The sequence below is a fragment of the Centruroides sculpturatus genome, unplaced genomic scaffold, assembly GCF_000671375.1.
Source record: "Centruroides sculpturatus isolate CEXI.00-Female unplaced genomic scaffold, Cexi_2.0 scaffold193, whole genome shotgun sequence".
Lineage (NCBI taxonomy): Eukaryota > Metazoa > Arthropoda > Arachnida > Scorpiones > Buthidae > Centruroides > Centruroides sculpturatus.
The window spans coordinates 320,667-336,631 of record NW_019384402.1 but is presented as its reverse complement, the minus strand read 5'-3'; the positions used below and the strand labels follow the sequence as shown (position 1 = coordinate 336,631).

At 32.5% G+C, this 15,965-nt stretch overlaps 1 protein-coding gene across 1 annotated transcript in view; it reads left to right on the top strand.

Moving 5' to 3' along the window:
* LOC111618698 (E3 ubiquitin-protein ligase LRSAM1-like) overlaps window positions 1–15,965 on the top strand; it is a 38,784-nt gene that overhangs the window by 17,389 nt on the left and 5,430 nt on the right. The window contains exons 5-9 of the mRNA XM_023360267.1: window positions 462–536; window positions 9,937–10,017; window positions 11,684–11,779; window positions 11,913–12,011; window positions 15,429–15,560. Coding sequence (XP_023216035.1) covers window positions 462–536; window positions 9,937–10,017; window positions 11,684–11,779; window positions 11,913–12,011; window positions 15,429–15,560 — 483 coding nt within the window. The remainder of the gene's footprint in view (window positions 1–461; window positions 537–9,936; window positions 10,018–11,683; window positions 11,780–11,912; window positions 12,012–15,428; window positions 15,561–15,965) is intronic.

Sequence of the window (15,965 nt, the reverse complement as noted above, 5' to 3'; positions counted from 1 at the left end):
CAAAAAACTCATTTTCATCATTTACAAAATGTCTCCATTAGGTAACAAAAATGGAATGTTCTGTTTTTAAATCCTCCCTTTTAATACCCATTCTTCCTTTTAATACCCATTCTTCCTTTAAATCCCTCTTATGCTTTCTTAATCTAGTTATGAGAGTATGACAAGTGCTACCTAGATAAAAACATAATTACCCAGGATGAAAAATGTTTAATCCAATAAAAATTTTGACTCCTTTAATCTGTTTAGCATTAGAATATTTTTACTTTATGGACTAATATCTTAAAATACTCGTTTTCCAAAAAAAATATTGAATAAATGTAACATTATAAATACATGTTGTATATAAACATTCAAATAAAATAATTGGTTAAAAATAAATTAAACTAAAAATCACAACTTTCTTAAAACATTTATTACATGTTCTTTATTTTTTATAATGTATTGTGAATTGTTTTTTGAAGGAACAATATCAAAAACAAGCATTTGAAGCTCTACAATTGCAGAGAGATTTGAAACATATTGAACTGACTCATCATGTAAGTGTAAAATTTAAATCTATTTTAATCAAAATTAAATCAATCAAATTAGAATTGTCAAAAAAAGAAAAAAAATACATTGGAATATAAAACAATCATATCTTTCTCTCTGTGTTATGACTGTTTAAAAGTAATACACAATCCATATTAATAACTAGCAGGTAAGCCCAGCATTGCTCATGCAAAAAGTAAGAATAGTGAAGATTAAGATTATTACATTATAACCAATCTTACCTGTGTACTATATTATTTTTTCGCCCTCTACAACGATTATCGACACGACTGTGTGCCAGAAATAGCCGTTACCTAACGGGTACTTTATGCGGATTCGTGTTAACGTGCCAGGTCTGGACTTTTAGCATGCACCGAAATTAAATAATGACAAAGTTTGTCAATAACAAATCAAATATTTAATTAATTTCAAGTAATAACTATTTACAAAATTTAGTAAAATCAAATAACAATTTATTCAATGAAAGTCAATAAGAATCAACCCGACAAAACTCAATTCAATCTATTTTCTAAGTTAAATTCTATTCCCCTTTGGAATTTGACAAAATCAAAGACTTAATTTATATACAATAATTCTTATGAATTAAAGATCCTAATCATCACCTCAATATACTAGGAACCTATTTCCTCAACTCTCAAGACTTTCTCTATTTGTCGATCCACAAATCGAATAACTTCAAAATCGCCTTGGAACTATTTGATCCTATTGGACACCTCTCTTGTTCACTGTTACGAAGCTCACCCTGTCCGTCTTCACTTGAGGTTCAGTCTTTATACTGTGAGGTGACATCACAATTCTGAATGCGATCACTCCCCTCATTTTCATACTTATTTGCTAACAATAAACTTTTTATATTTGTCTGGCAGCCTATTTTTCCGACAGTACTTGCTAACCTTTTACGTTATTCTTTTTGACAATTCTTGGGATGTTTTTATTCTTTAAGGTTTAGCGAGTACCTAAGTTGTGCTTGTGGGGTCTCCCCCCTTTTCTCAGTGCGGACCTATTTTTTCCGCTCAGGAGCGCAAGTGTGTGCGAGTTTTTTTCTACGGCGCTTTTCTCTCGTTGGTGAGTTGGTCTCTCTTCTATTTTTAAGTTTCTAATGTGAATGGTGAGGAAACCTTCGTCCTAACAAAACATAAGCCCCAAACAAAAATATAATAAAACGCAAAAATGAAAGTAAATAAAAATAATGCTCAGACTTGGTTCCTTACACCTGTTTTCACAGAATGCAAGAATTAGGTCCCCCTGTTTCTAGACTAATTTAAAAAATTTTAGATGGGTCTAAAAATATGTTTGATTTCCCGCAAAAAACTGCATCTGTGCCTGTAAATCTTGCACGTCGCTTTCTCATAACACTTCCATTGTTAACACTTTCCCCGGAGAGAAGTGTTAACAACCTCTCCCCTGTGGGAGGGGGAATTTCGAAAAATTCCTTCTTAGTGTACGTTCTCATGATGTACCCTAACTGTGTACCAAATTTCAACATTTAACTCCTAACCATTTGGGCTGTATTCAGGAATTTTCTAACAATATGGCATGTATTCAATATAGTGGCCTTCTATAGTGTGATGTATGTATTTCTATTCAATTGTTAATGTTTCCAGCTTTTGTGTAGTGTGTATGGTATCACACCTGTACAGGAGAGAACGACAGGTACAATAAGCACCCTATCCATCCTCCACAGATGCCTTATTTCCTGGGTGAGTTCTGTGTACTTGCTAATTTTTTCAGTGCATGTGTTTTGTACATTGTGAGTGTTTGGAATGGCTATGTCTATAATGTATGTGGTTTTATTGTGTTTGTCAATGAGTGTGATGTCTGGTCTGTTATGGTAAATTGTTTTATCTGTGATTATGGCTCTGTCGTAGTACAGTTTGTGTGTGTTGTTTTCCAATACTGTCTGTGGAAGGTTTCTGTAGTATGGTTTGTGGATATCTAATAATTTGTGCTTTTTTGCAAGCTCTTGGTGTATTATATTTGCTACTTGATTATGTCTATGTAAATAATCTGTGTGTACCAAGAGCTTGCAACCAGAAGTGATGTGTTGTATAGTTTCTGGCGTGATGTGACATTTTCTGCATGTGTCACTTGTGAGTATGTCATCTTTGAGTATGTGTTTTCTGTAGTTTTTAGTATTTATGACCTGATCCTGTATGGCAATCATGAATCTTTCTGTCTCCCCAAAGAGGCATCTCCGATCTAACCAGCTGTTTGACACAGTTTTGTCAACAAAATCCTGGGCCAGGTCTTAAGGATGCCTACCATGGAGTGCCTTTCGAGCCCATGATTGCGTAATGGTGTCTATGCTTTTTATATGTTGTGTCATGTCTGTATGATCTGAGTGTAAGTTTAGTGGTGTGTTATTTGAGTCTGCTAGAGTTACTGCTTTATGTAACTGTGATGTTTCTGGTTTTTTGTAGAAAAACTCTCGCAGTGACTGTATATGTTTGTACTGAAGGTTTATAATGTCAATCAGACGATGTCCGCCATCTTTACGTGGAAGGTTTAATCTTTCTGTGGCGGATTTAGGATGATGTTGTTTATGCTTAGTAAGTGTTGTTCTTGTTTTCCTTTGGAGTTGCTCGAGATTTGTGTGAGTCCAATGTATAACTCCAAAAGAGTATGTGAGTATTGGGATGACATATGTGTTTATTGCTCTAACTGTGTGTTTTGCATTTAACTGTGTTCTGAAGATAGCATTTAACCTACATTGGTATTCTTTAATTAATCTTTGCTTTATTTGTGTATGTTCTGTTAGTTTGGCTTGTTGGAATCCTAAATACTTGTAGAACTCGCCCTCTTCCACGGATTCAATAACATCTCCATTTCCAAGTGCAAACTCTTCTTTCTTCAGGATTCCTTTTTCTATGTGAAGTTTTTTTGCATTTGTCTAAGCCAAACTTCATTTGTATGTCCTTGGTGTATGAGTGTGTGATTTGTAGGAGTTCATGAAGTTGTTTCTGTGTGGATGCATAAAGTTTTATGTCGTCCATGTACTGTACATGAGATGTGACAGCGTGAACTATGTTGTTTTTTCCTGTCTGATATTGTAGCCATATTGCTTGTTGTTTAACATGTTGGATAATGGGTTCAGGGCTAGGCAGAACCAGAGAGGACTCAAGGAATCTCCTTGAAAAATTCCTTGCCTAATGAATATTTGGTAAATAAACCAAATATTCATTAGGCAAACTAAATATTCAAATATTATTATTTGTATGGAAGTGTTACTAACCTTGAGATGTAGTGTTGTTCTCCAGTGCTGAATAGTGTTTTGGAAGAATGCAATGAGTGATGGATGTATTTTGTACATGTGTAGAATATGTAGCAGCCAACTGTGTGGAACGCTGTCGAATTCTTTTCTGTAGTCTATATATGCCATGTGTATGTTTCTGTGTTGTTTGTGTGCTTGCCGTAGAATGACTGAATCTAAGAGTAACTGTTCTTTGCATCCCTGTGATTTCTACAGCAACCGTTTTGTTGTTCTGTAAGAATGTCGTGTTCTTCAACATATTTGTATATTTTGTTTGTGATACAGGATGTCAATAATTTGTAGAGTGTTGGAAGACATGTAATTGGTCTGTATTGTGTGGAGTCTGTGGTGGTGTTGTTTTTAGGTTTCATGTAGGTGATGCCCTGAGTAAGAAATTTTGGCATGTCTTGTGGATTGATGATGATGTGTGTTAGGTATTTAGCTAGTTCCTGGTGCAGTGATGTAAACTTTTTGTACCAGGAATTGTGAATATTGTCTACACCAGGTGTCTTCCAGTTGTGTGTTCTGTTAACAACGTAGCAGATGTCGTGTACATTTATTTCAGCACAGGGCATAGTTGGTATGTTCTGCAAGTTTCTGTTCTCCTCCTCGATCCAGCCTGCATCAGCATAGTGTGTAACAGTACTGGACCAAAGAAAAGACCAGTAAGTTGTGAGTTCTTCTTCTGTTGGTGTGCCACTGTGCTGTGTATCAGTGTTTGTTTTGGTACTGATTTGTCTGTAGAAAAGTTTTTCATTGTTTGTGAATAATTTATTTTGTTGTTTTCGTAGTGTACATGTTTTGTATCGTTTGAGTCTATGTGCTTTGGCTGCGAGTTTTTGTTTTAGCGTATCGATGTATTCTGTAATATGTGTGTTGTGATGTTTATGTTTTGTGTGTGTTTTGATTTTCTTGAAAATGTTTTTGAGTTGTTTCTTTAATTTGGGTGATATGTTGTTTTTAGTGTATTGTGTCAGCCTGCCTAATTGCTGTCTAATGTCATTTATTTGTGTTTCTATACTTCTCTGCCAGACAGGCTTGTGATAGAATTGTGTTTTGTGTGTATCTGTCTGTGATTGTATTTTCAGACCATGGTGTGTTACTACTGTGACTGCCCTAGTATAAACTAATGTATGAATGTCTGAGAATGTAGAAATTGAATGAATGTAGTTTGGTAGTAAGTGAGTGTATACATAATTTAGTGTTTTTCCTACTACCTTTGACGTGTTGATTTTCGATATTCGTGGTCTTTGTGTGGGATCTGTACCAGTATATTTAGTGAGTGTTTCCTGAAATATAAGTGAGAGCATATTAACTAATTCTATGTCTACATTATCAGTGATAGATGAGGAAGTGCCTGTAGTATCATTAGTTGTAGTTGTTGTATGTGTGTTATTATCAATGCTTGTTGCTGGATTATCCTGACAGGTTACGTGATCTTCATTAATGTTAAGTATTTCTGTCTGTTGATGTATTTGATCAGCAACCTATTGCCTGATAAGTTCAAGTATTGTTTGTGGGATAAGGTTGTTGTGTATAATTGTTCTTTTTTGATCAACAACCCTTTGTTTGGTAACAGTGAGGTGAGGATATTGTTTCGTGAATCTATAATGTAGTTGTTGTCTGTATGCTGTCATGTTTGTTTCGAGTCTTGTGATGATGTAGTAAGTACAGATGATAAACTTGTTTATTTCTGTTGTCCATTTCATCCATTGGTGTGATTTTCCAGCCTTTGTGGTCTGTGGATGCATTGCCACAGAAACACCAAATCTAGATCGATTCCTCACATCTATTGAGGGCATTGCAGTAGCCATGCTTGGGCTGGTGCTGCTTTCGCCACTGGTAATCAAGGGAGACTGTGGCCTATTTTTCGAACGTGAGCCTCTGCCTAACCCACGAACGCGGACCTTGTTAACCCAGGCGACATCCGTGCCGGTATCACACTTTGATCTGGTTACTACCATAATAATAATTATCTCCACAGAATGTGGGTGTGGTCACTCTTAGCTTCATTTCTCCCCATAGACCTTACTGGCATGGGTGTCCCTACCAGGAGCTTGTGCTCTAGCCTGCATTGCTCTATGGTTCAGTAAAATTACTGGACTCTCCCACCACGACCAGGTGGTGGCCACAGGAGAGTTATTATTATTATTGTCGTTATCAACCCATTTTGATTATATGTACAAGGTAATCAGAAAATGTCTGGCCAAAATTTAAAGGGGGTTAGAGGGGATGAATATAAAAGGATTTGCAGTACAATGCTTGTCCAGAAACGCCACGTGAAAGTCCTGGAGAGTAAAGAAAATGGAAAGGTAAAAGGAAAGAGAGACAAACAAATGTAACAAGCCCAACCTTTGCGCAGCTCTCCCATTTCCATTTGCAACTCCATACATCAGATGGATATCTGCTAGTTCAGAATTCATGAAGCGCTGCATGTTGTATGAAAACACAGCAGGGAATGACAGCTTCCCGCATTGCTGGCTTGTTTTGACTGCCCTACACAGTGCCCTCTACCACCTTCACGTGGCGTTTCTGGACAAGCATTGTACTGCGAATCCTTTTATATTTGTCCTCTCTAACCCCCTTTAAATTTTCACCAGACATTTTCCGATCACCCTGTATAGATTAAGAACCAGCTTTCATAATCTTTCTTGTTGTCACTGCATAACTGAAGATGTTAACTTTAAAATACATGATTTACTCTTCTGATAATTTTATCACAATAGCATATTGTAATATACACAGTTGGCTTTTCATTTTCTTTCCAATGAACCTTTCTATAGAATGATTAAAATGTTTCTGTTTAATTAAGTTTAATATCTATATAATGAACTTTTGAAAGCCAAATAAAGTAAAAAAAAAATTACGTTTTATATTGGTAAAGGTTAAAACTGGTTAAAAAATTTATTCATTTCTGCAACTGTTGGCATCAGATGGCCATTATGAGTAGTCCTAAGGATGTCAAAACATCTGTATCAGAGGATAGTTTCAAATGATGAACTTTTTGACACATTCAAAACAGTAAGAAAGATTCCATCAGCAGGAAAAAATTCTGAATGGAAATTTTTATTATTAATGAAGTTAGAATTATTGTTTAAATTAACATAAATGTTAGTTAAAAAACTTGTAAAAATTGCTAATTTTAAATTTAAAAGTTCTTATTATTTCAATTATAAATTTTTCTCAATTTCAATGAAAAATATTACATCTTGGAGGCAATTCATTATATCAAAGTTCAATTGTGTATAGTAAATATACAATACATATATCACAAACACACAAATTTAGACAAGTATATGTGTATAAACTCCTGTGATCAAAAAGAATTGGAATGATTTCATAAAATGCAAGATTTGAACTTATTCATTAACTTTTATTTCATTACCTTCAAAGTAATTTTCTCTCACTGCAATGCACGTATGCCAAAGGTTTTTTTTTCAATTCTCAAAACATGCTTTAAAGTCATTTTCATGAAACTCTCCTTCTGGGCTTGCAGCAACTTTTGTTTTATGGAAATTTTAGTTGAGGAAACAGGAAAAAGTCACAAGATGTCATATCAGGTGAATGCAGTTTTTTTATTTTTTTATTTTTATTTTTTTATGTTTTGTCTTTGTAACTTTTTTGTTTTGTCATGTATTGTATCTGTATTGTTTTATTCTGTTATGTATTGCATTTGTATTGTTTTGTTTTTTCTGTATTTTGTAGTGCTTAGGTTTGTTTTATGTATTATTATTATATTTTATATCACTCTATTGTATATTCACTGTCACATATCTTTTGGTATCTCCTTGTATTCTACCTTGGTCATGCTTAATGCGACACCAAGTATGTACTTTGTACTTTAATAAATGATACTGACTGACTGACTGACTTGTTGAATTCTTGGCCAAAAATTCATGAATTGTTAACAAGGGCATTGTGAACAGTTGCATTATTGTGGTGCAAAATCCATGAGTTTTCTCACCACAAATCAGATTATTTTCTACAAATTGCTTTACGTAAATGATGCAAAATGATCAAATAATATTCTTTGTTGACAGTTTAGCTAGTTGGAGGGAATTTGTGATGCACAACACCACAACAATTGAAGAAAATGGCCAATATGACCTTGATTTTTTACTAACTTTGATTGGCCTCACTTTACTTTTTTCAGGCACCATTTACTTGATAATTGAGCTGTTTTGGTGTCAAAAGCATATTCATCACCTGTAATGATGTGTTTTAAGAAAAATTCACTTTGAAAAAGCATTTCCTTGGACACTTGAATATGTTCATGGAAAAAATTTTATGATTTGAGAAGCAACATGCCACAAGCCCAAATGATCTTTTAAAATTGATTGACAAGATCCAAATAAAACTGGAACATGTTCATATAATGTCCCTAATTGTTAAACAATATTCAGTGATCACTAGATCTCTGACTTGAGCAATCAGTTGAAGTGGATGTGGTCTACCATAGCATGGTTCATCTTTAGTGTGTTCTCTGACTTCCTCAAACAGCTTATACTATTTAAAATCTCTGGTTTTTGATAGACTATCACCACCAAAGGCTTTATGCAACATTTCTAATGTTTTTGTAGCAGTAATTCTGTTGCAAAAAAAATTTAATGCATGTTCTTTGCTCAATTACACTCAACATTTTGAAATATTGTGGGCACAAAATTTCTTTGCACACAAAACAAGCACTTATTTGCAAATGAAAACAGATGATGACATATGGATTGCTGCTTGAAAGTCATACCAAATGATGGAAAATGATGACAGTGTCCTCTTGCACACATGCAGTTTAAATGAGCCATTCCTGATACTTTTTGAGCACAGTAGTATGTGTATACACATACACTTTTCTATTTTCAAGTATACCTTCAAACACATTATTAAATATCATCTAAAGCAATTTGTGCATTCTTAATATCTTTTGCAGAATGAGATCTCATAATAATTAACTGTTTTTTTCTACACAAAGAGTATAAAAAAATCAGTGATGCTAATACCCATTAAATATCAATCTTTTATTTCTTACTTAATTTTAAGCAATTTTATTTGATCTTATAAGAAATTTAAAGTTCAGAATTTATATTATTTTAAAATTTGATACAAGGAAAAATATGGAAAAAATATCCATTTTTTTAATGTTTTGAATAGGAAATACTTATGTTTATCTAAGAAATTCCAAACTTTTACCTGTAGATGATGTCTATGAAGTATTGTATACAACACTTGACATTTTTAAAATAAAATATTGTTATTTTAATATTTTCTGTTATTTTTCTCAATGAATTGTAGTAATACTTATGTCCAGGACAAAAGAATTTGGTAGTACTATAAAAAAAACTATTAAAATTTTGTATAAGCATAGCTGTGATATCCTGCTAGTACAGTTCTAAACTGCTATAAGAAGTTATAGAAAATACAAATATGAATGATAAAGATTCAAACACAATAGAGCCTCGATTATCTGACCCAATTGGGGACTGGGGTTGGTCAGATAGTTGAAAAGTCGGATAACCGAAAAGTATGAAAAAATCCATTATTAGTGTAGTATATTATTATATCCCATGTAATTAGTATATTAGTTTATTGCTATTAACCTACTTCGCGTTGAATTTTCATCAATGTTAAGCCTAACAAAAATTTTTTAAAATAATAATCATTGCTATTGTATTGTTAAAAATTAGAAAATTAAGCCTCGTTTAAATACTGGCTCCCTTTCATGGTCGAATGAGTGTTGCCAGCTAAAACACGTAAAAATAATATTAAAGTAGCCAAGACATAGCCAAATATTGTAGCGCCATATCACTAACGGACATTTGAAATTTGCCGACTAGGACGGTTGGTTAACCGAGGTGTCGGTTAATCGGGGGTCGGATAATCGAGGTTCTACTGTAAATAGATAATGTAAAATTTAAATTAAAAATATTTTTATAATTTCAGTACATCCATATTTTCATAATAAAGAAAGTTTTAAAGTGTTTTAATGCTGTGTTATATTTTATCAAAATTATAATAAAAAACTTTGTTTTTTAAAATTCTTAAAAATAACGTAAGAATATTATTATTTATTGTATTTAAAATATACAATATTATATCTGAATAAGTAAATTTTTAATTTATAATAATATTTTTTTTAAATTCAGATAAAACAAATCCAGAAAGAATTAACTAAGCTCACAACAGCAGAACTGAAAAAGAAAGATCTTAAGATAAATTTTGAATTGGTAAATATTAAAATTTATGTATTTGCTTGTTTAAAGAGCTGTTTGTTAAAATATTCATGCTAAGTAATTGAATTTTTTTATGATAGTTTTATTAATACTTATAATATTTGATATTTTGTTGCTTTGTCTATATAAGTGTTAGGTTTACAAACAAGAAGTTTTCAAATGAGGAATAAGGGTATGTGGGTGATAGTGGACATACTGAGGCAAAGCACCTTTACAAATGAAACCCATTTATTTGGAAATAAACTGATAACTTACAAAGTCTTTTAATGAGATGCTCCTTCTCATATGATGATATTAAGGGAGAGTCCAAAGATGCTACATTGTTGATAGTGGATTATTGATGAGTTGTCAGCAGCCTTGGGACAATGTCATTGATAAGTCTAGAAGTAGATGTCAATGATTGGTCGGAGGACGGATGACAATAAAAGTGGCAGAACAAAGGTAGAGATGATGGCATTTCAGTGACAACAATGTCACTAGCATGGAGAAAAAAGAAATGCACAGAGTGACCATAAGAAATTGGAAGAAGAAAATCTGCCGTGTCAGAAAAAGTTAAAACTGAACAATGGGAAAATGTAAATCCTTCATGTTGGGAAAGCCAAGTCCACTTTCTCCTTGAAATTTGGGGTTTTAAGGATTTTATCCCTGTATTCCATGCTTTGACTGATCCCAATTCCCTCTTTGCAAGAAGTTCTGCTTCATTCATCTTTTAGCCCAGATTTGGCACTAGCTGATTATCACTTATTTCATACCCTACAGAACCATATTTCCAATATACAGTTTACTGACATTGCCCGTGTGAGTATGATGAGATTTTCTTCAAAGAAAATCTTAAGTGTCATTCTTACAAATCATGGACCCTTGTTTGATAAGTGATAGTAGAAAATGTTACTTAAGGTAGACAAGCCTTTAACTTGATCCTGAAGACCCAATGCTGGTGTGTTAGGGCTATATCAATGTTGTCAGTCATTACATGATGGCTCAGTACTGCAGAAGCCACTCTGCAGTGTTGGAGATTGATTTGGATAAATCTTAACATAATGATTTACCCTTAGTGGGAGCTTCCTTTGAATCAGCAGCAGCAGGCTTGCTACTAAGCTCTTAGGCTACTAACCTTAAACTGGCAGCAGGCCTACTAGTAGGCTAAGAAACAGCCAGCTTCCTGTTAGAGAACTGCCAATAGACACCTCACATATGTTTTTAGATTTAAAAACCATATGTGGGTTGTAACATAGGGAAAATATATGGTCAACATCTACAGAACCGCAATGTAGACATAAGACTGAGTACAGTGGGGTCATCTGGTGTCTCAAGGAAATTGTTTGTGGGACCCATTATACTGTCTATACCTTTATACCTTTCATTATACTTACCATTATACTTTTCAGCTCTAGCCATGCCTCTTGGCATTGATGAGTGTCCCTCTTGTGTTGGATCAGCCACAGGATTCAGATGAGAAAATCCCATCAAGATACACAACACAAATAATCAATCCTCCATCCAAACAAGGGGAGACATGATAGGGGATCACCAGATTACAAATTATTTTTAAATATTTAAATTTAAACAATATTTTAAGTAATTAAAAATTATTTATAACAACTTTGTGAAAATTTAGTGAAATAACTTGTAACTATTGTTAAAAAATTTTTATAATTAGAATGTCTTGGCTGAAAGAAGATCTAAATTAGCTGAACTTTTATCATGTTTAATGGAACAAAGGGAAATGAGAGAAGCTGAACTAAAAGATCGTATAGTAAGAAATATTAAAATAAATTTATAAAAATAAAAATTTAATTTATAGTACAAATCTGATTTTAACTTTTATAAAATTTTATTTTGTTATAAAATTTTAATTTTATAAACACAATATTTTGTTTTAACTTTAGCACCAAATGGATTTACAAAGAGAACAAGAAATGAATGATTTTTGGTTGATCCAGTATCAAAAATTAATGGATCGTAAACCACAACATATTGAAGAATTGGTAAATTTTGTTTTTCTTTATCTCTGTATTAATATTATATTTATAATATTTCATTTAAAATTTATTTTTAAAAATATTATAATTAATGTATAGTTGATATTTAAGTAAGTTTTTATAAGGAGAAAATGATTGTTATATTAAAATTATTTGTACATGGCATAGTAAAGTGTTGTATTACCCTATAAACAATGTAAGAATTTTATAAAAATAATCAACATTATTGATAATTTGCTATAAGGTTTTAGAGTAGGAGTCACCAACCTATGCATCTTCAATTCTGAAACACATTATCCAGCTGCATAACTCATTTTCACAGACATGTTTCAGCATCAACCTTCAAACTAGAAAAATTAATTTCACTATAATAAAAGACCTTGCTACAAATGATTTTATAAAAATCTATTTAAAGGAGAAAGTTTGTTAAATTTTTACATCTGTTTGGTGAAAGAGAATTTTAAAAGTCTTGGACCCACCAGTGGCCAAGCGGTTCCATTCCCTAAACACTGGGAGTTCGGTCATGGGTTTGCACCTCGCCAGGACAGGCTGGCCACGTGGAGTTTTCTGGGTTTTCTCCATGTCTATAATGTCTGAATAGAAGCCAGTTACTCTTAAAAACACCTCCTGGAAGGCATCTTCCTAGGCAGATTGCCCAAGTGTTGCATTGCCATAAATTAACAAACAAACACAATCAAACATTAAAAGTCTTGAAGAAGTTTGCATGGAGAATATTTTTTTTTCTGTGTACTTTCATACCTTTTTGAAAATGAAATTTATAATCAAAATATTGAGCATCACCTGCAACAAACTAAAGATTTTAATATTGGGTGCTGCAAAATTTATCCCCAATTTTGATGAAATTCTTTTGAAAAAGTAGTTATCTCATGTTGATTTATGTCCATTGTTATTCAGAAATAAAGAAATCTTAATCTTTGACTACATCTTTCATACTTTGTCACCAGAGTTGTTTATTACAGCTTGCGTGGCCCTTCTCAAGAAAGGTTGGAGAGCCTTGAATTAGAGTATCACTTTTCTCTTGGAAAGTATTTTCATTAGCATTTTAATATGTAAATGTCAATGTATTCACCTGAATTTAAAATAATTTTCTGCTGATTAAGAGACTAGCCACTGTTACGACAAATAAAATGCAGGGTGATTGTAAAGTGTAGGTGATCAGTGCTCTCTGTAGAAAGGAACTTTTGAACAAATCTTAATTAAATTTGATATATTGTCCTGAATAGGTAACTTCAGTTTTCAGGAAAAGATTTTACTTTAAAATTTAATCACTAGGGCAAAATTTGACCTTGCTGTTGTCTTACTGAGCTTATTATGTACATTTTGTAAAAAATTTCAGGAGTTAAGAAATAAAATGCAATAATTTTCAGATGTGATTACAAATGTGGAATTTACAATTACATCAAATATGGCTCTATGTTCTCTCCATCTTCATGCTATAAAAAATGAATTCCTGCAAAACACATTCAGTGATGAAAATCAACTGACCTGCGTGGAATTGTTACATATGTTGTGAAATTCTGTTTTTTGAAACAGTTGGGTAAGGAATAGCGCCACGATAAATTACTCTTTAGGTAGCCACATAACCAAAAGTTAAATACAAAATCATCTTCCTAAGATTTTCAATAATGAGAGGACCTCATCATAAATTATTGAAGTGAAAGTGATGAAGCTACTACTGCTGTTGCATTGATAGAAGAATTTAACAAGTAACACATGATCAGGCAAAGTGAGCACCATAACTGTTTACTTAAAAACATTCTTCACAATTTTTAATAACTCATTTTATACTCAAAATTCATTAGAAAATGTATAATATACACATTAAGGAAAATGCAGCACCTTTGCTCTAGTGCAGTGTTTCCCAACCTTTTTTGTGCTATGCCCCATCTAAGTCTTTCTAAAATTCTTATGTCTCCCTAACATATACAGCAGCTATATGGTTAACTTAAACTCTGGACGAGTCCATTTTTGAACTACCCCCTTAACAATCCAGTTGCCCCGTGGGACGTGGGCCCCATGTTGGGAAACACTGCTCTACTGTCTGAATTTTGAAGTAAAGTGTTTTTCTCCAAATCAAATCTGCATAATCGGGATATATATATATATATATCAAATGTGATAGAGATTTGCCCAATAGTTTTTCTACAAAAAGCTCTGAACACCTACTCTTTAATAATGATCACCTATATTTTAAACAAATTACAACAGTTTTTTGCAATTGAACAACACATATTTAAGTAATTAACAAGTATGAGATTATATTTCTACACTAGTAATGTTTAAAAAACATTGAAAACATCTGAAATAAAAGAAGAGCAAACTTATTTTAGTACCAAGATGTCTACTATTATTTAAAATACTTAATACAGTAGAGCCTCGAAAACTCGGCACTCGATAACCCGGCACTCCGGATAACTCGGCCATACCTTGACAGGGCAAAAATACCCTTAGATAATTAATTTTCATCATAGACAGCTTTATGCCTCATAAAGTATTTTTCTGAGGTCTGTCTTATCAGGTAAATTACTGTACACAGTGTATTCATTAATTTTCATTTTCATGTAGTAAAGGCTCTATGCCTTCATAAAGGACGTACTTTTCCTTTATTTAAGGGTATTTGGGCAGTTTATTCTCTGTTGTATTCTCAAGCAAACAATACATACAAGTATAGTACAATATTTTCTGAGGAAACTTATCCTTTTTTAACCCCATTCCCGATAACCCGGCATTTTCACAAACTCGGCCACCCTTCGGTCCACATTAGGCCGAGTTTTCGAGGCTCTACTGTATCTATTTAAATTCTGAGGATGATACTTAAAGGGATGATTCTAGCAGCTAGGAATGCAGCTACCCAATGAGAAAAAGCTCTTGTGGCATATAAGAGAAAAAAGGAAGATAAAGCTTGTGAGAGAGATAAAAGCACTGGAAAAGCTTGAAAAGAAAAAAGGAAGTAGTTGTAATAACAGACAGATGAAGACCATTGATGAGATCAAGAACTTAAAAAAAACAAAATAATGAGAGACTAAATGTTATAGGAGAATGTGTACAAACTACATGTTAAATTCATATTTAATTTCTAAATATTAAATTAAGTAATTTAGAAAATTATGGAAGAAAAGGTTGATCTAGAGCAAAACTTGAATCTGCAAATAGTTAGGCATGTCAACAGTTATGTTAAATAGATCTAAAATAATTTGGCAGTTTAGGTTTGTTTTACAATGAAGTTATTACAACAATTTCATATCTGATACTAAATTAAATATTGGCAGCAAATTTAATAACAGTTTATTTAAAAACATACTCTGTATTTTGCTAATACATACATTTTCTATAAACATTATTAACTAATATTATTATTTTTAAATGAAATAACTAAATTTCAATCTTTATCCTGCATTTCAGGAGAGAATGTTAGATCCTGCTATTCAGTCTATCTTAATTGATGCTGAAGCTCAAGACTATCTAACATTATTTGCTGCAAAACACATTACTTTACATAACTTACTCTCAATGACAAAAAAAGAGTTGAAAAAGGTATTTATGTTTGTTTAAAGGTTATTTATTTATTTTTAATCTAAAATAATTTCATACATCTGTAGATACTTAATGTGATCCAAGATACTATATTATCTTGTATCACATTAAAAGTATGATTTATTAATTTAATTTTTAACATGATCTAAATTAAATTAGTTACTTTAATAGAATAGTCTTGTGTACTTTTACGATATATGAGCTAATTTCAATACGTACTTTAATATTATCCTAATGATTCTATTCTATCTAATCTTTAGAGTTTAAATGTTTTTCATTGGGCCGAAATTTGAAAAAATTGTAGATCTATAAATTTCCACTGTCATCCATCCATCTCTCTTTCCTTAGTCTTGAGAACAGAGTTAGATGGATGAAAGACAGGACCAGATATGGAAACCTTAGGAG